The 19848-nt window shown below is 37.9% G+C and overlaps 1 protein-coding gene across 1 annotated transcript in view; it reads right to left on the reverse strand.

Moving 5' to 3' along the window:
• Positions 1–326: 326 nt before the first annotated feature.
• Sh3yl1 (SH3 and SYLF domain containing 1) overlaps positions 327–19848 on the reverse strand; it is a 47281-nt gene continuing 27759 nt past the window's right edge. The window contains exons 7-10 of the mRNA XM_052186003.1: positions 19552–19714; positions 18802–18880; positions 3497–3553; positions 327–676 (exon numbers count right to left, since the gene is read on the reverse strand). Coding sequence (XP_052041963.1) covers positions 486–676; positions 3497–3553; positions 18802–18880; positions 19552–19714 — 490 coding nt within the window. The 3' untranslated portion in view covers positions 327–485. The remainder of the gene's footprint in view (positions 677–3496; positions 3554–18801; positions 18881–19551; positions 19715–19848) is intronic.

Here is a 19848-nt window from a genome sequence, read left to right on the forward strand (position 1 = left end):
TGGGAAAGGTCGAACACAGACCTCCCTATTGAAGACTCTGAGGCCCCTGTCCTCTGTGTGAGCCTCCTATTCTTTATGTTCACAAGCTCATTTAAAATCACCTAAACCTTGTTAAATGGTGTTCAGAGGTTGATCTATGTTCATATAAAGCAAGTGGCCTTCCTTCTCAGATACCCTTTGTTTATACCAAAACAGAGGTAGAAAGAAAGAAGTTAGAGTCAAGGCAGGGTCTGATGAACACCAAAGAATCATGCCCATAAAAAATGTCGATGGTAACTATAGAACAGTTTATCTGATTAAGTTAACACAAAGTGCTTAGTCAAATGTTAATTTAACCATTTATTTATATGCAGAGAAAATATTTTACAACTGGATAAAAACATTTGCAGATCAAGGGTGTGTTTAAACAGTTTGAAGTAAATAGTGAATCCTGTCGGTGTAGAAATATTTTTGTGTAATTATCAAATAGCAAAATAGTATGAACTTTAATTCATAGTTACATAGTTGGCTGGAAAAATTCCAGTTTGACCTCGAAGTTTTCCTTCCCACCAATCAAAATTTGAGTCAGTCTTTGATATGACTATGATTCTGTCTCCTGCTTGAAAATTCAAGTCCCCTGGCTGTTGTCCTTCAAAAGAGTATAATGCTGTCACTTCTATTGGCTGATTCAAACTGCCTAAAACAAGAAAATATAATCAAATTATAAATATTTTAGGAGAGAAGCTGAAGTGTGAGCTGGTAAGATATAAATTGATGAGTTAGGGTTTGATTTTTGGCTCCCTGAAGGGTGTTACAACCCACACTGTACAATCTCTCAATATTCACAATGTTAACCTTAGAATTCTCTCCTTTTGAAAGATGAAGGGCCCAAGAGAGATATCTAGGATCCACATGACAGAAAGAGAGAACTGACTCCTGCAAGTTGTCTTTTGGCCTCCATACATGCTACATGTTGTGAACACTGTGTTACAATGGGATCAGAGCCATGGGGTTATAGCAGGAAACATGAAAACTGAGAACAGCAGGGCCCAGCTGAGCCAGGAAAAGCCAAAAGCACTAGGCTCACCAGGAAAGACATTTAACATATTTTTTATCTACATGATAATACTTAAAAATTTGATTACCTGGTTTCTTGACAATGTTATTATATTTATATAGAATGGCTAATTCCACAATAGTTTATAAACTCAGTAGCATATAATTTAATGATTTCAGTGGCAAATTTAGAACATTAAATTAATAGCTGTTTAATCTTTGGCCTCAGTGTGTTCAACCCACTTTTAAAAAAGTGCTTAATTCTTTCATGATAAATTTCTAAGGAATATTTAAGTAAAATGAATGGAGAAATGATTTTACTAGAAAACCATGGGCTGTCAATGGCAATGCTTGGTCCCACACAGACTCTACTGGCTTCTCAAAGTCTGTCAGAGACCAAAAGCATGCCATTTGGGGCCTCATGAAGCCGGAAAGTTTCTGTAAGACAACAGACATAGTCAATAAGACAAATTGGCAAATTACAGATTGGGAAAAAATCTGATAGAGGTCTAATATTCAAAAAAAAGAATTCAAGAAGCTAACCACCCCCCACCAAAAAAAAAAAAAAAAAAAAAAAGAAAACCCAAAACCCAAATAACCCAATCAAAAAATGGCATATAGAACTAAACCAACAATTCACAACAGAGGAATCCCGAATGGCTGCGAAGCACCTAAAGAAATGTTCAAAGCCCTTAGTGATCAGAGAAATGCAAATCAAAATGACCCTGAGATTCTACCTTACACCAATTTAAATGGCTAAGATCAAAACCTCAGGTGACAACACATGTTGGAGAGGATATGGAGAAAGAGCAACACTCCTCCATTGCTGGTGGGATTGCAAACTGGTACAATCACTCTGGAAATCAATCTGGAGGGTCCTCAGAAAATTGTAAATAAATCTACTTGAAGACCCAGCATCATCACCCTTTGGAATACACCCAAAAGATGCCCACCATGCCACAGTGGCCCATGTTTCACTATGTACATAAAGGCCTTATTTGTGATAGCCAGAAGCTGGAAACAACCCAGATGTCCCAGGACAGAAGAAATGGATATAGAAAATATGGTTCATTTATACAGTGGAATACCATTCAGCAATTATGAACAAGGAGTTTTTCAGGCAAGTGGATGGAACTAGAAAATATCATCCTGAGTAAGGTAACTCAGACCTAAAAGGACATGCATGGTATGTATACACTAATAATTGGATATTAGCCAAAAAAAAAAAAAAAAAGAAAAGAAAAGAAAAGAAAAAAGAAAGAAAGAAGGAAAGAAAGAAAAGAAAAAAGAAAAAAAAGAAAAAGAAAAGTACAGGATACCCAAGATAGAGTCCACAGAACGCGAGAAGGTCAACAAGCTGAAGTGCCCAAGTGAGGATGCCTCAGTCCCACTTGGGAGGGAGAAGAAAGCTATCAGAAGTGGGGGAGGGCAGGAGGGACCTGGGAGGGAGAGTGGACTTGGGGGTGGTGAAGTCAGGGGAAGTCAGGGGAAGAGGGGAACATGATCCGGTATTGGGTGAGGGAAAAGGACTGAAACCCTGAGGGTTAGCAGAAAGAATGGAAACAGGCAATCTCAGGAGTTAGGAGGTTGGGGGCACCCTCCAGAATGCACCAGAGACTTGGGAGGCAGGAGACTCTCAGGACTCAAAGATGAAAAGCCCAACAGTAAGGAAAGATAGCAGGAAGACAGGGCATCAAGTGAGGGAGGGGGGTGCCATCCCACAGTCACAACTCTGACACACTATTGTTCCTGTCTGAAAGAACTGCAGGGATGGACACGGAGAGGAGCCTGAGGCCCAAAGTGGGATCCAGCTCACAGGGAGGCCCCAAGGCCTGACACTATTACTGAGGCTATGGAGCACTCACAAAAACTAACCTATCATGACCGCACTCTGGAAGACCCAACAAGCAGCTAAAAAAAATCAGATTCAGATATTTGCACCCCACCAATTGACAGAAGCTGCTGACCCCCGTGGTTGAATAAGGGAAAGACTGGAAGAAGCTGAGGAGGTGGGCAACCCTGTAGGAGGACCAGAAGTCTCAATTAACCTGGACCCCTGAGATCTCTCAAACACTGGACTGACAACTAGGCAGCCTACATCAGCTATTATGAGCATCTCCAACATATATACAGCAGAGGACTGATGGGTTTGGGTTCAGTCAGAGAAGATGCACCTAACCCTCAAGAGACTGGAGGCTCCAGGAGTTTAGAGTCTTGGGTGGGAGGGCGTGGGGAGGAGATATGGAATGTGGGGCAGTTGGAGGGTGGACTTGGGGGCATCAGAATAAAATCTGGAGTGTAAAAAAAAACCAAAAAAAGAATATTTACAATTACACTTTTTAAAAAAAATCTCAGAGTTATGAACCCTTCCCAGAGATTTTCATAACCCATCAAATTAACTGGAAATTATGTGACTATAGGGTGGTTATATGTAATTTTTAAGTAATAGCTTTTTACTTACCAGTTTTCTCATGATAGCTAGAAAGCTCAGGATATAGCTTATATTCATTTCTATTACCTGTTAAAATAAAAATAAAATGGAGGGATTTTAAAAGCTTATTACAGTATATAAAATACACAAAACCATCAAATCCTGACCTTGTTTACACTACTGGGCCAGGCTGTAAACTGAGAGATGCCCAAAGCTGTACAAAAGGTCATTACGAGGCATACGAAGCTGAAGTGCCTGATACTAGTTCATGGTCTTTGCACATCTCTTCCAGAAGCAACCAAAGAATACCTTAGTGAGAAAGGTTACAGGCCCACACAGCGATCTCTAAACATTCAGACTTCACACAGATGAGCCACTGTACAGCCTCTGATAGATACCTGAAGTTCAGGATGGATTTAAAGAGTCATAAGGTATATTACTGTATTAAACAATCATATTTCTCCTCCTGAAGTAGAGACTATAAACCACAGGGAGCTGAATCCCACTATGGCTGACTAAGGACGATCAGCAGGCCTTTCCCAGTAGAAAGAATGCACGGCACCCACTTTCAGCCCTCAAACCATAGTCTCACACTCTCAACTGGGCCTGCTCTGAGGAATTCCTCCTGCACCAGAGGTCTGGAAATTTCCTCCTCTCCATATGCCCAGGTGGCCTCATGCACTCTGAGGACACAAACATACCATGAAATTCATAAATAGAAAGACACCGAAAATGCTATCCACATGAGAGAAATTACAGGAACCTTGAAAGAACCCACTTGAAGAAACTGAATAGAAATAACTTTGGGTAGATTGCCAGATATTAGACAGACATACTCCAACTAAGATTTCCTCAACTCTGAGATGGAAACAGGAACCATCAGTCTACTCTACCAGGAGAGAAATCTAGAAACAAAATAAACACAAACAGCAACAAAAATGAAACAAAAACTAACAAGACAAAAGAAACTAAAAATTTTGCTAAAAGACATAAAGTAAACATCTCTACCAAGAAAAAGCATAAGAGCAGAATATGATACTGCGAACTTAATATACAAAAAAGATAATAGATGAAAATCTAAATTTTATAGAGTGAATAAGAGTATTTAACATTGTTTTAACTTATATATTAGGAGATGAAGGGAAAAATTGATAAAATGATCTCAAAATATTTGAAAAATAAGTATACCTGAACCAGACACTAACACTCTCATAAGACACTCTAAGGTGGGCTGGGCAGTGGTGGCACACGCCTTTAATCCCAGCATTTGGGAGGCAGAGGCAGAGGCAGTCAGATTTCTGAGTTCAAGGCCAGCCTGGTCTACAGAGTGATTCCAGGACAGCCAGGACTATACAGAGAAACCCTGTCTCAAACAAACACACACACAAATAAACAAACAAACCAAAAAACTCTGAGGTGCTGAATAAATTATTTCAATAGAAGGTAGAAAGACCTCCTTAGTCACGATTTTAAAAAAATATGAATTTATACAAAGTAGAAGACAAATGTATTTCACTTAACAATTAAAACTTTTGCTGGGCAGTGATGTAATGCACCTTTAATCTTAGGACTCAGAGGGCAAAGACAGGCGGATCTCTGTTCAACGCCAGTCTAGTCTACAGAGAGAGTTCCAGGACAGCCAGGGCTTAGTAAAATACATGAACATATACCTAGAATAAATGCAGAATACACCAAACCCAATGACAAAGCAACAAGAACACATTTTTTTAAATAGTTTTAGCAAGAAAATAAATATCCCAATAGGAAAAACACTGACCAATAAAAATGGAGAGTTTTTCATTAAAGAATAAATCTAAAACACCAGAAAATATATGAATCAAGGATTCAAATTCACCAACATATAGGGATGAATGAATATAATCCTGTTAACAAGGAAATAAGTCGTCCTTGCTGGAGAAACACATTAAGATGTTACAACATAAACAGAAGAGAGGCATGCATGCGCTGAGAGAGACTGTGATAGATAATATCATAGTGGGTCTGTATTTGAAGAGGAGCATTACATGCTAAAGAATGTATCTGGGTGGAGATATACATGGTGTGGAACTTCTATGGTGAGAAATGTACATAATCAGAGTAAGTGAGGAATCTGGGCTAAGAAAATGGATTTGAAACATAAAAGTAGGACTGGGACAAGCCTGTTATCCTCATGAAGAACATTACTATTTATTCTAGTCCTCCTTCCACTAATAGTAGTTGCATTTTAACATGCAATGTTCTTCCTATACCAAAAATTCTTGAAGGGCAAGATCCAAGGTACAGCCAATTTTATGTTACAGTCTATGAAATATTACACACTGTAGTATACATTTAATACAATCTATTTGTTAATAAACTAGATACATGAAAAACACAATTCTAATGATAAATGTCCTGAAAAAGTGATTGTACTAGTTCACCTTCTACTTTTGTGATAAATAATAACCAAGCCAAATTTAGGAAGTAGAGGATTTATTTGGTTTATGCACTCTTGGTCACAGTCTACCATTAAGGGAAAGCCAGGAAGTAGACAGAAGCACAGACAGGAACCAGGGAGGAAAGCTGCTTACTTGCTTACTCTAGGCTCACATTTAATTGCCTTTCTTATACTTCCCAGGTCCACCTGTCAGGGGTGGGACTGGTCACAGTGTGGTGGGCTATACTATGTTGATAATCAACCAAGAAAATACCTCATAGTCATGCCACAGGCCATTTAATATTCTCCATTCTCAGATATGCCTAGGTTTGTTTCAGATTGATCAAATATGACTAGAACACGGACCCCCTTCCTTTCCTGCTAACATCATTCCCAGGCCTATCTCTGGTCACGTAGGTTCTGCACAACCTTTCTTTGGTCAATTTCCACAGTTGTAAGCAACACCAGTCTTCTATTTGCAGGCTTAGCTCTTCCAGTTTCTGCAGCAGTCCAGCCTGGGGTAGGCTAGCATGGCATATCAAACAACAGTAGAGGTCCATGTGACCAGGTCACAGTACAAATACTTCATATAATGACAGGTCAACACAGTATGATCTGTGCCCATAAACCCACTGACCCCATAGAAATGTTCTCTGAATTATTTAGATGAACTCTAGGATACAGATATTTGAAAGAAGAATCACAAACTTCACCAAAGAATTCAAGAACTATAAAGAAAATATGAACAAATAGGTCAAAGAAGTTAAAGTGTGTAGCAATAAATACCTGAACAATACCCAAGAAAACACAAATATATGAATAAATGAAATGACATATAAAATTCAAAATTAGAAAATCGAATTCAGTAATGTGATAGAAATCCTGAAGAGAACTCAAGCTGAAATAAAGATGGAACTAGAAAATTCAACAACACAATTAGTGCAGGGGGAAAGCCTTATAAGTAGAATGGATCAAGGAGAAGACAGAATATAAGTAGGAGAAGATAAAGTAAATGGACTGGACCACTCAAGCAAAGAATATGAAATATTTAAAAAAAAAAACATAGGAATGGAACATGCAGAAACTTTGGGACACCACCACAAGACTAAGTTTTTAAATTATAGGCCTAAAAGAAGAATGCCAGGTCAGTTCATATACCAGATCCTCAACGGGATCATAGAAGAAGGCTGAAAATTAAGGGAAGGCATACTCATACAGGTAATAAGTAGCACAGTGAAATGCCCCACAGCATATTATAGCTGAACACCAAGTATACTGAACAAAAGAGGATATACTGAATGCAAGAGACAAACCACAACTCACATAATACAGGAAAACCCATCAGAGTAACAGCTGATTTTTCAAAGAAAACTTTAAAAGTCAGAAGAAACTGGAGCAATATAGTTGAGGTTCTAACAGACCATGGATGCTAACCTAGACTACTATACCCAGCAAAAACTATACCATAGTTAAAAGGAAAAGGAAAAACATCCCATGACATAAACAGAATGCAAGAATTAATGTGCATAAAACTAGCCTGACAGAGAATACGGGAAGTAATAATTTGGACTGAAGAGAGGAATGATTATAGCCAAGATACTATAGAAAGAAAACAAATAAAGCTAAAATTAATGAAACACAAACTATGACTAGGAACAAAAACAGGAAAAACCACCAACAAAATAACAGCAAGCAAGACACATCTTTCAACAGTAACCTTAAACACTAATTGCCTCAACTTCCTAATCAAAAGACATAGGCTAGTTGGACAGATTAAGAATAAAAATCCATTTATCTGTTGTGTACAAGAAACTTATCTTACCTTCAATGATAGGCACTACCTTAAAGGAATAGGACTGAAAAAGTATGCCAGGCAAATGGGACCTGAAAGCAACTTGAGGGCTCACTATTCTCATACCCGACAAAATAGATTTTAAACAAGTTAATCTGAAGAGAAAAAGAAGAATGCTTCATTTTTATCATGAGTATAATTAACTCAGAAGACATTACCACCCATATTTGTGTGTGTGTGTGTGTGTGTGTGTGTGTGTATCTGAAACTCTGGAATATCCAATCTCACAAAAAGAGTAAAGTTGGAATTAAAGACACAGATTAACTCCAACTCACTAATAGTAGGTGATTTTAATACTAAACTTTCTCAAAAAACAGGCCACCTGGACAAATGAAAAAAAAAAAAAAGAAAGAGAGAAACATCAAAACTAAATGACATTATATATCAAATGTACTTAATAAAAAACTATATAATATTCAATCCAAACACCAAAGAATATACTTTCTATTTAGCAGCACACAGAAGCTTCTCTGAAGTAGATCACATACTGGGAAATAAAAGAAATCTTAAGAAATTCAAAAGTTGAAATAACTCCCTGTATCTGATCTGACCACAACACAATAAATCTTAAAAAACAACAGCAAACAAACCTCTAGTACTTTCACAAACTCATGGAAATTAAACTACACATTATTTAATGATAAATGGGGTCAAAGAAAAAAATTTAAATCCTAGAATTAAATAAAAATAAAAACAAAATACAACCAAGTCCCCTGGGACACATTAAAAGCAGTCCTAAGCCTATGAAATTCAACAATGATCAGCATATAGCAAGATATATGTCTTGGTGAAACCAATAGCTGTCTAACTGGACTTAAAACCTACTTAAAAGAGGGAATTCATGACTAGGATTGCAAACCTGGTGGCTTAACTACCTGTGGTTTGTAAGATCACAGATCTCAGAGGAGTACCTACAACTATAATAAAAAAGGATGATCCCTAACTGTATTCTATAAACTTATTCTACATGGAAGTGTAGTTCTTTTGCTGTAGAAGACATGACAGGAATCTGAATTCAAAATTCAGAGAAAAAGTAACTATGAGATGCTTAGCACTTATTGATATATTTACAACATATCTCCTATACCTAAGGCTCAGAGAATATTGTCAAAGAGGGAGTGGAAAGCCAGAAAAACTGGGATATGTGCTGAAATATTGTATCTTCTAGATAAGACAGGGAAGGCATACCCACAAAATCTCAATATATCTGCTTAACAAGACCAGTAAAATGATAACAAGACAAGAAAAATGATAACACCTATAGAAATACCAATGTGGACGAGGGAAATCACACAGGTACTCACTTCTATCTGAAAAGCTATAGACAATTCATGGTTGCTGAGGAGAATTAGTCTTCCACAGAGATGAGCAGCCTAAGTCAGACTCTGCAGGCTGCATTTCCATATTTATTTGTATATATAACAATAATGATAAAAGATTAAGAGCCAATACATTTGAAAGAAAGTGGAGGGCAAGGAGGAAATGATGTGGAGGGGTAATGTGATTATATTAATTAATTTGAAAGACAATAAAAAAGAAAAGCAGTCCTAAGGGAAATTTATAGCTCTAAGAGCCTACATTAAAGTATCAGGAAAAATACAAATAGCTGATGTAATAATGCAACTCAAGAATTTGGAAAAGCAAGAATAAAATAAACTCAATCCAATAGATTACAAGAAATATTAAAAACTGGAGCATAAGCGGGGCAGTAGTGCCCTATTCTTTTAAACCCAGCACTTGGTAGTCAGAGGCAGGCTGATCTTTGAGTTGAAGGCTAGCCTAGTCCATAAAGTGAGTTCCTGGACAGCCAAGGCTACACTGAGAAACTATGTCTTGAAAAATCCAAAGCCAAACCAACAAACCAAGTAAACAAAAACCCCAAACCAGATCATAAATTAATGAAACAGAAACAAATAAAATAATACAAAGAATCAATAATCTAAGAGCTGGTTTTGGAGAGGATAAATACCATTGACAAGCCCAATTAAACAAAAGAAAGAAAGAGATAACCCAAATCAATAAATTGGAGATGAACATGGAAATATTACAACAGATGTCAAAGAAACTCAGATTATATGGAAATACTTTAAAACTCCATAGTCTATTATGTTAAAAAAAAAAAAAACCTAATCATACTAAGTGAGGTAACCCAGACTCAAAAGGTGAATCATGGTATGCACTCACTAATAAGTGGTTATTAACCTAGAAAACTGGAATACCCAAAACATAATCCACACATCAAATGAGGTACAAGAAGAAAGGAGGAGTGGCCCCTGGTTCTGGAAAGACTCAGTGAAACAGTATTCAGCAAAACCAGAACGGGGAAGTGGGAAGGGGTGGATGGGAGGACAGGGGAAGAGAAGGGGGCTTACGGGACTTTCGGGGAGTGGGGGGGCTAGAAAAGGGGAAATCATTTGAAATGTAAATAAATTATATCGAATTAAAAAAAAAAAGGAAAAAAAAAACCTAAAAATGAACAGATTTCTAGATTCATCCAAATCATCTAAATTAAACCAAGAAACCAACATCCTAAACAAACACATAACCAAAAAGGAGACCAAAATAGTAATGAAAAGCCTTTGGTATTAAACAACAACAACAACAACAACAACAACAAAAAGTCCATGCCAGATGGATTCACCACAGGAGTCTACTAGACTTTCAAAGAAGATCTAAACTAATGTTTCTTAAATTATTAAAAACAATAGAGACAGAAGGAACACTTTCAAACTCCTTTGACAAAGCACATATTACTATAATACCCAAACTAAATAAAGACACGACACAAAAGAAGATGATAAGGCAATATTCTTGATGAACATAGACACAAAAATACTAAATAAAATACTTCTGGGACAATTACAGGATTATATAAAAAAGGCCATCCAGAACAATCAGGTTGGCCTTACCCCTGAGATACAGGAATATATTTAAGTCAATAAATATAACAAATCATATAAATGAACTTAAAGACAAAAATCACACTATCATCTCAAAAATAAGACCTCGACAAAACCCAACATGCCTTTATAATAAAAGTCCTAAAATAGTAGGGCAAGAGGATAGTACATACCTGAACCTAATCAAGGTTATAAATGATAAACCCATAGCCAACATCCAAATGTAGAAAACTTGAAGCAACCTCATTAAAATTAGGACTGAAACATGTTTGTTCACCATCCCCACTTCTTTTCAATATAGCACTTGGAACCTGGCTAGAGCAATAAAACAAGAAAAGGAAATTAAAGGGAAACAAATAGAAAAATATGTCAAATTATCCCTATTTATAGGTGATTTGATATTACACATTAAGAAATCCCCAAAATTCCACCAGAAAACTTATAGAAAAAATCAACACTTTTCAATGAAGTGCTAAGATACAAAATCACCTAACAAAAATTAGCAGTCTTTCTAGATATTAGTTAACAAACATCCTGACAGAGATCATGGAAACACTCTTGTTCACATAAGCCTCAGGGAAAAGACAAAAGCGTAACCAAATAAAACTCCAAACAGAACTAAAGAAATCCACCATCCAATTCTCTCCCCATCCTATCCCCCCACCAAAAAAAAAGAAAAGAAGATGGAGAGATGGTTGAGAGGTTAAAAGTGCCAGCTAGCCCAGATCTGAGTTTGACTCCCAGTTTGCACATGGCAGCTCACAACTGCATGTTCCCTCCCTTCCCAGGAGTCTAACACCCTCTTCTGGTCTCCTTGGGTACTGTCCACATGTGTCACACACACATACATGAAGATAAAACACATAAGATAGGATGAAACAATTAAACAAAATATCTAGGAATAAAGCCAATTAAGAAGGTAAAAGACCTCCTACAATGAAAACTTTAGATCTCTAGAGAAAGAAGGAGATGAGCACATCAGAAGCAGGAAAGACTTCCGCATTCACGGACTGGTAGAATTAATATTGAAAAAAAATCCTACCAAAAGCAATATATAGATTGCTTTTGATTCAATGCAAACAAAATATATATTATATTTTCATAGAAATTATGGGGGGAAAGGTCCTAAATCATACATAAAGAGCCTGGAGAGCCAAAGCAATCCTGATTAGAAAGACTGGACGAGTAAACATACCAGGTTTCAAGCTCTAGTCAAGAGATACAGAGATAAAGACAGCATGGTACCAGCACAAGAACTGACATGTAAATCAACTGAACTGATGACCTAAATATGTGTGTGCATGATCATGGCTATCTCATATTTGACAAAGATATCAAAAATACACACTGGAAAAGAGACAGCTTCTTTAACAAATACTGTGGTAAAAACAGGATACCTACATTTGGAAGGATGTGATTAGACTTGTGTCTACCATGATGCACAAAAAGGGACTTCGTATGCATTAAAGATCTCAATGTGAAACGTGAGAAGCTGGCGATGCTAGAATAAAACAAAGGCAGAGCCTACGAGATGTGTGTGCATGGAAGGACTTCCTGACTAGGACTGCATTGGCCCAGGAGTTAAGGTCATCAGTTGACATCTACGATCTCATGAAACCAAAAGAGTATCTGTATAACAAAGTAACAATCAAGAGAAGGCCTACAGAGTAAAAAGAATATTAGCTAAGCATCCTACAGACAATTCATATCTAGAATAAACAAAGAACTCAAAAAAAAAAAAGAATAAAGATAGCAAACTACCCAATTAAAAATGGGCTAAGGATCAAAACAAAAAGTTCTCAAAAGAAGAAATAAAAATAATGGTTAAGAAGTATCTTTAGGTGTTCAACATTCTTAATAATTAGAAAAAACAATTAAAACTATTTTGATATTCATCTAACTCCAGGAAGAATGGCCAAGATGAAGAAAACAACTGCAACAAATGCTAGAGAAGCTGTAGAGAAAGGGGCCCCCTTGCTCTCTGTTGGTAAAACTGCAAACTGGTACAACCACTATGCAAATAGTGTGGAGACTATCAAAAAAGCTAAATGTAGATCTACCATATGACCCAGATACTTTTTGGCATATGCCCAGAAATAAGGGAACTCACAAAATTTACAACTAAACATATGGAATGAAAAAAAATATGACACTGGATGAGGTAGCCCATACCCAGAAAGACAAATGTCACATAGTTTCCCCTCATTTGTGAATCCTAAGATGAGAGGAAAGAACCTGGATTTTTCCTTTGACCAGCAAGTAGTGACCTTCCATGTCTCTTTTGATGACATTAGGTTGAAAGTCAATTTTATCTGAAATTAGAATGGCAACTCCAGCTTGTTTCCTAGGACCATTTGCTTGTAGAATTGTCTTCCAGCCTTTTACTCTAAGGTAGTTTTTGTCTTTGACATTGAGGTGTGTTTCCTGTAAGCAGCAAAATGTAGGGTCCTGTTTACGTAACCAGTCTGTTAGTCTATGTCTTTTTATTGGGGAATTGAGTCCATTGATGTTAAGAGATATCAATGAGTAGTGGTTATTGCTTCCTAACATTTTTGATTTTAATTTTATACGTGTGTGGTTATCCTCTTTGGGTTTGATGAAAGAAGCTTAATATCCTGCTCTTGCCAGGGTATAGTTTCCCTCGTTGTACTGGTGCTTTCCCCCTATTAACCTTTGTAGGGCTGGGTTTGTAGAAAGATATTGTGTAAATTTGGTTTTGTCGTGGAATGTCTTGGTTTCTCCATCTATAGTAATTGAGAGTTTCGCTGGGTATAGTAGTCTCGGCTGGCATTTGTGTTCTCTTAGAGTCTGCATGAGCTCCGCCCAGGATCTTCTAGCTTTCACGGTCTCTGGTGAGAAATCTGGTGTAATTCTGATAGGTCTTCCTTTATATGTTACTTGCCCTTTTTCTCTTACTGCCCTAAGTATTCTTTCTTTGTTTAGTACATTTGGGGTTTTGATTATTATGTGACGGGAGGTATTTCTGTTCTGGTCCAGTCTGTTTGGAGTTCTGTAGCTTATGCTCTAAGATCAAGAATTGACAAATGGGACCTCATAAAACTACAAAGTTTCTGTAAGGCAAAGGACACCGTCCAAAGGACAAAATGTCAACCAACAGACTGGGAAAGGATCTTCACCAACCCTAAATCCGACAGAGGGCTAATATCTAATATATACAAAGAACTCAAGAAAGTAGAACCCAGAGATCCAAATAACCCCATTAAAAAGTGGGGTATGGAGCTAAACAAAGAATTTTCACATGAAGAACTTTGGAGAGCTGAGAAACACCTTAAGAAATGTTCAACATCATTAATCATTAGGGAAATGCAAATCAAAACAACCCTGAGATTTCACCTCACACCAGTCAGAATGGCTAAGGTCAAAAACTCAGGAGACAGCAGGTGTTGGCGAGGATGTGGAGAAAGAGGAACACTCCTCCCCTGCTGGTGGGATTGCAAGATGGTGCAACCACTCTGGAAATCAGTCTGGCAGTTCCTCAGAAAACTGGGAATGTCACTTCCTGAGGACCCTGTTATACCACTACTGGGCATATATCCAGAGGATTCTTCAGCATGCAATAAGGACACATGCTCCACTATGTTCATAGCAGCCCTATTTGTCGTATCTAGAAGCTGGAAAGAACCTAGATGTCCTTCAACGGAGGAATGGATACAAAAAATGTGGTATATTTATACAATAGAGTACTATTCAGGCATTAGAAACAATGAATTCATGAAATTCTTAGACAAATGGATGGAGCTGGAGAACATCATACTAAGTGAGGTAACCCAGTCTCAAAAGATCAATCATGGTATGTACTCACTGATAAGTGGATATTAGCCTAGAAACTTTGAATACCCAGGTCATAATCCACAAATTAAATGATGTCCAAAAAGAATGGAGGAGTGATCCCTGGTTCTGGAAAGACTCAGTGCAAGAGTATAGGGGAATTCCAGAACAGGGAAGTGGGAAGGGGTAGATGGAAGAATAGGGGCACGGAAGAGGGCTTATGGGACTTGCGGGGAGTGGGGACCCAGAAAAGGGGAAATCATTTGCAATGTAAATAAAAAAATTAAAAAAAAAAGAACCTGGAGAGACCTGCTCTTAAACCAGGAAGCTAAATAAAGACTATGGGCTGGGCAGTGGTGGCACACCCCTTTAATCCCAGCACTTGGGACATCGAGGCAGGTGGATTTCTGAGTTCAAGACCACCCTGGTCTACAGAGTGAGTTCCAGGACAGCCAGGGCTACACAGAAACCCTGTCTGGAAAAACCAATAAATAAATAAGTAAGTAAGTAAGTAAGTAAGTAAGTAAGTAAATAAATAAATGAAGGAAGGAAGGAAGGAAGGAAGGAAGGAAGGAAGGAAGGAAGGAAGGAAGGAAGAAAAAAGGGACTATGGGATGTAGGAGAAAGAACTCTAGAGAGTAAGTTAGGAGGATATGGGTACTATGAAGGGGGGCATGGGAAAATGAGGTAGGGGAGAGGAATGGAGGAAGGTTAAATAACACCAAAGATGTTGGAGCCAGAGAGAAACATTCTATTTTGTACAAACACACACACACACACAAACACACACACACACACACACATTTATAGTTTAAATGAAGTTATGCCACTCTGGTGTAATAATGATCCCTCCAAGAGCCATAGACTCACTAACAAAACCCCAATGCTAAGCATGGGGGCCCAGGGTAGTCCAAGAGCACCCAAAACATTACAGGCTATTTTGCCCTTTGTTGCCTCCTAGAATTTAAAAGTAAGACACTACTGTTGAAGACACCACAGTTTGGACACAGGACTTGGTGGAATGGAGCTGGAGTAAACCTAATAGCCTCCTCCCTGAGGAATACCTCTGCAGAACTGTAAGGTTCTATACAAGCTACCAAGGGATAAAGGAGAGCCTTGCCTAACTGTAACATCTATGGACTAAAACAATGACCACCCTGGAAAGATGTCCCCAGTGGTGCAATAGTGGTTCTTACAGCTAGTGGTAACTAGCAACCATCTAGTTGGACTTAACCTTGTTCAACAGGAGGGAATTCATGCCTGGTACTGGAAACACAGTCAACTACCCATAGCCAGTGAGGCCACAGACCTTATAGAAGAGTCTACTGTTTCTAAATTTTCTAAACCAGTATAAGTTTTTAACTGTATTATAAGCACTTTTCTTTATGTCTAGAGATAAGTATAGTTCTCGTTAGTCATCAAAGATGCTATTTGTAGCAGATGGAAACCATTATAGCGATAGCTACAACTGGTCAGAATGTAGACAATGACTGACTGTGGGGTACTCAATCCTAGGTGACATATCTACAATACTATACAACACAACACAATACAATACAGTACAGTATAGTACAGTACAATACACTACAAAACAATACAAAACAATCCAATCCTTCTGCCCTACAAACAAGGCACTGGGAACATCATGGAAGAAGGGATGAAAAGATTTTATATATACACAATGGGAAAGAATGGAAAGGATGTAAAGATTATATATATACACAACACATATTTATATGCATATATACATACATATTTATATATCATCTTTGATAAAAATAATGAGGAAGAGGTTATAAATTTGAAAGGGAATTGGGAAAGCAGGAAGAATTAGGAGAAAGAAAGGGGTGGAAATGATGTAAAGATAGTACTCATGTATGAAAACCTTAATTTGAGAATTGCTCTTTCTATCTCTGTGAAGAATTGAGTTGGGATTTTGATGGGGCTTGCATTGAATCTGTAGATTGCTTTTGCTAAGATGGCCATATATTGATCCATGAGCATAGGAGATCTTTCCATCTTCTGAAATCTTCTTAGGTTTCTTTCTTCAGGGACTTGAAGTTCCTGTCATATAGATCTCACTTGTTTAGTTAGAGTCACACCAAGATATTTTACATTATTTATAACTACTGTGAAAGGTGTTGTTTCCCTAATTTCTTTCTCAGCCTGTTTATCCTTTGTATAGAGGAAGGCTACTGATTCGTTTGAGTTAATTTTATATCTAGACATTTTGCTGAAGTTGTTTATAGTTGTAGGAGTTGTTTGGTAGAATTTTTGGGGTCACTTATGTATACTATCATATCATCTGCAAATAGTGCACACATTTGTATACTATCATATCACCTGTAAAATAGTGATACCATGACTTCTTCCTTTCCAACTTGTATTCCTTTGACCTCCTTTTGTTGGATAGCAAGAACTTCAGGTACTATCTTGAATAAATATGGAATAACAAAAAAGCCAAGGATAGTGAAAACTATACTCAACAATAAAAGAACTCCTGGGGGAATCACCATCCCTGACTACAGAGCGATAATGATTAAAAAACTGCATGGTATTGGATCAGAGAAAGACAAGTCAATCAATGGAATAGAAATAAAGACCCCGAAATAAACCCATATACCTATGGAAACTTGATCTTTGACAAAGAAGCCAAAACCATATAGTGTGCAGATGGCATTGATCTTTCTTGTATGCTTATCTGTTATGCCCTTTTTGAAAATATCATATTTGTCTTCAAATACAACTCTGGTAAAACTTTCTGGGAAACAGATTGAGAACATTTCTAGACAAGGAAATGGCTCTGATGTCTGCAGCACCAAACTGCCCTGGCCCTGGGGGCCAAGCAGTCAACCCAGGCACAGCGGGTCAAGGGGTTCTGGGTGTGAAGGCTGACTGCCTTCGTTATTCTCTGGGAACTCTTAGCCAACCCACAATGAATGAGCTGTATCAGCAGATATTTCAAGCAGGAAATGTTTTTTTGAGAAACCTGAAGCTTTAGTAGTTAAGAGAATTGAAGACCCCAAGGAAAAGAAATACTGGGCCTGGGTCACTAAGGACAAGGATGCCCATAGAAAATACGAGGGGCAGGATAGAGAAGAAATAGTTGGGTCTACTGGATTAGTGAGCTGACCTTCCTGGAACTGATTCCCCTTGGCATTGCCTGACTAAGGAAACTATGGTACAAGTTCTAAGAGATAGAATTCAGGCTTGTGAAGGAGCCCTGGGGGAAGCTGTAAGAGGAATTAATATTGCATATGGAAAAGTTTGAAAAGTATTGCAGAAATATATATTTGAGTGAGCTTAATCAAGAGATTTTGCAACTTTAAGACAAATTAAAAATATTACCATTACCCTAGCCTGTTTAGCACCTTTCTGTTCTCATGCTAATACTGTAACCTCAAGCTTCTGCCCAGATGACCTGTGAGTTGGAGGTTTTTCTGAGAGTTAGAGGTTAATGTTTAACTTGCTTTAGCAGACACTGAACTGTGACTGTGTGCGCACTGTGCTTTCTGATGGCATAGCCACATGGGGGTTTCCAGGAGAACTAATGAATGGGCTTGGGGAAAATAATGAAAAGGCTTTTGATTATGTATTATTGTATAACAAGGAAGTGTGTCACCAACAAAAGACTGAGGTGAACTCAAAGAGAGAAAAAGACATGAGAGAGAGAGAGATAGATAGATAGATAGATAGAGAGAGAGAGAGACTGAATGCTGTCTCCAAGTGCAGCTTCAGAACAGCAATGAGTCACCTGTCAGTTTGCACCTTCATCATTGCCCGAGACTGAGTTCATGCTGATCCAATCCTCCCACTCTTAAGAATCCCCAAATGACCGAGGCTGGTCCTCAGCATAGTTGTACCTAGTTCACTTTGTGAAGACCATGTACTTCTAAGTATATACAGCAAAATAAATTGAATTTTTAAAGATTCTTTTGCTTTTATTCTATCCATATGAATGTTTTGCATGTGCACTGCCCACAGAGACCTGAAGAGGGTGTCCAGTCTCCTGGAAATAGTTACAGAAGTTTTGAGCTGCTATGTGGGTGCTAGGAATAGAGACAGTTTCCTCTGCAAAAGCACCGAGTGTTATTAAATGTTGAGTAATTTCTTAAGTCCCATATGATAAAAAATTAAATATAAATATAAATCTCATTGTAGATGTAAGAAAATGCCTTATTAATGAGAGGCATCTTCACAAATTACAACAGTGAAGACTCATGTATGAAAGCCTGAGTCATGGTTTAGAAGATGCTGAACCTTCATTTTTCTCCTAAATGTTCTTCTATTTGATATCAAAATATAACAAAGGTTAGCTATTTTCTTAATACTTAATTATTTAAATACTGTTATATTTAAACTACAACAAAGCACTTACCCTGGGAGCCAGCATTCAGCTCCACAGGTGGGCGGGTTTGCTGTGGCCTTGATGATGGTTTTGGAGGTAATTCTTTGGCCTGGGTGGCATAAGAATAAATACACAAAATTTAAAACTCTACTTTTACTGATGATAATAAGATGGTTTTGTTTCTAATCTGTTCATCATTTACCAGGTTTCTGCCTTTGTATTTCTTAACAGGGCTCCCAAAAGTCCTATGTATGGTGCAGGATGGGAGACTCTAAAGTGGGCTGACCTAGTACACTCTAGCACGTGAGCTCCTCCCCCTCTGACATGTGTGTGTGTGTGTGTCTGTGTGTGTGCGCGTGTTCTAGTACACTCTGACACTTGAGCCCCTCCCACTCTGACAACTGTATGTGGTCTGTAGGGGGCTATAAGTCCAGTGATACAGTCACAGGAAACAGTCATCAGAGAAAGGCAGTGACAACTTAAACTCTACACTCCAACTCTACTCTGCACAACAGGAACAAGATGGGGACCAAAGAAAGAAAGTCACAGCTGGAATTGGTTCTTCAACATTACCAGATTTCATCCTAAGAGACATACAATTACAGAAGACAAACTATTCTTAAAATCTCTACCTGTCAAAACTCTAGGACATTTCTGAAGACTTTTCATAAATCATAAAGGCATTTCAGTGTATCACTGGGACCCTGATAGCAGAGATAGCATATCCTAAGACAGAACCCCTGTGTTCTCTGAGAGAAACAAGAAGCCTGGACACGGCACCTTCCTCTGCTCCCGTGCGACTTTCCTCAAATTGATGCGCTGCCCTTCAGTTTCATACTTTTCAGTGAAGGAATTAAGAATTTCATAAAGGTCTTCAGCTTGAGCGGGCTGTGGAACATCTCCAAATAAAATGTCATAAGCACGAATGTCCTGACAGTAAAATCTAGGAAATACAAAATTAAGAACATTTCTGTAGCATACAGAGCTGCTTTGGAGGTAAATACAGCACATTGACATACATAGACTCACCCCAAGCTCACTTTCTAGGTTAATAAATATAAATATTGATATGTACTT

Source organism: Apodemus sylvaticus, chromosome 6, assembly GCF_947179515.1.
Source record: "Apodemus sylvaticus chromosome 6, mApoSyl1.1, whole genome shotgun sequence".
Taxonomy (NCBI): domain Eukaryota; kingdom Metazoa; phylum Chordata; class Mammalia; order Rodentia; family Muridae; genus Apodemus; species Apodemus sylvaticus.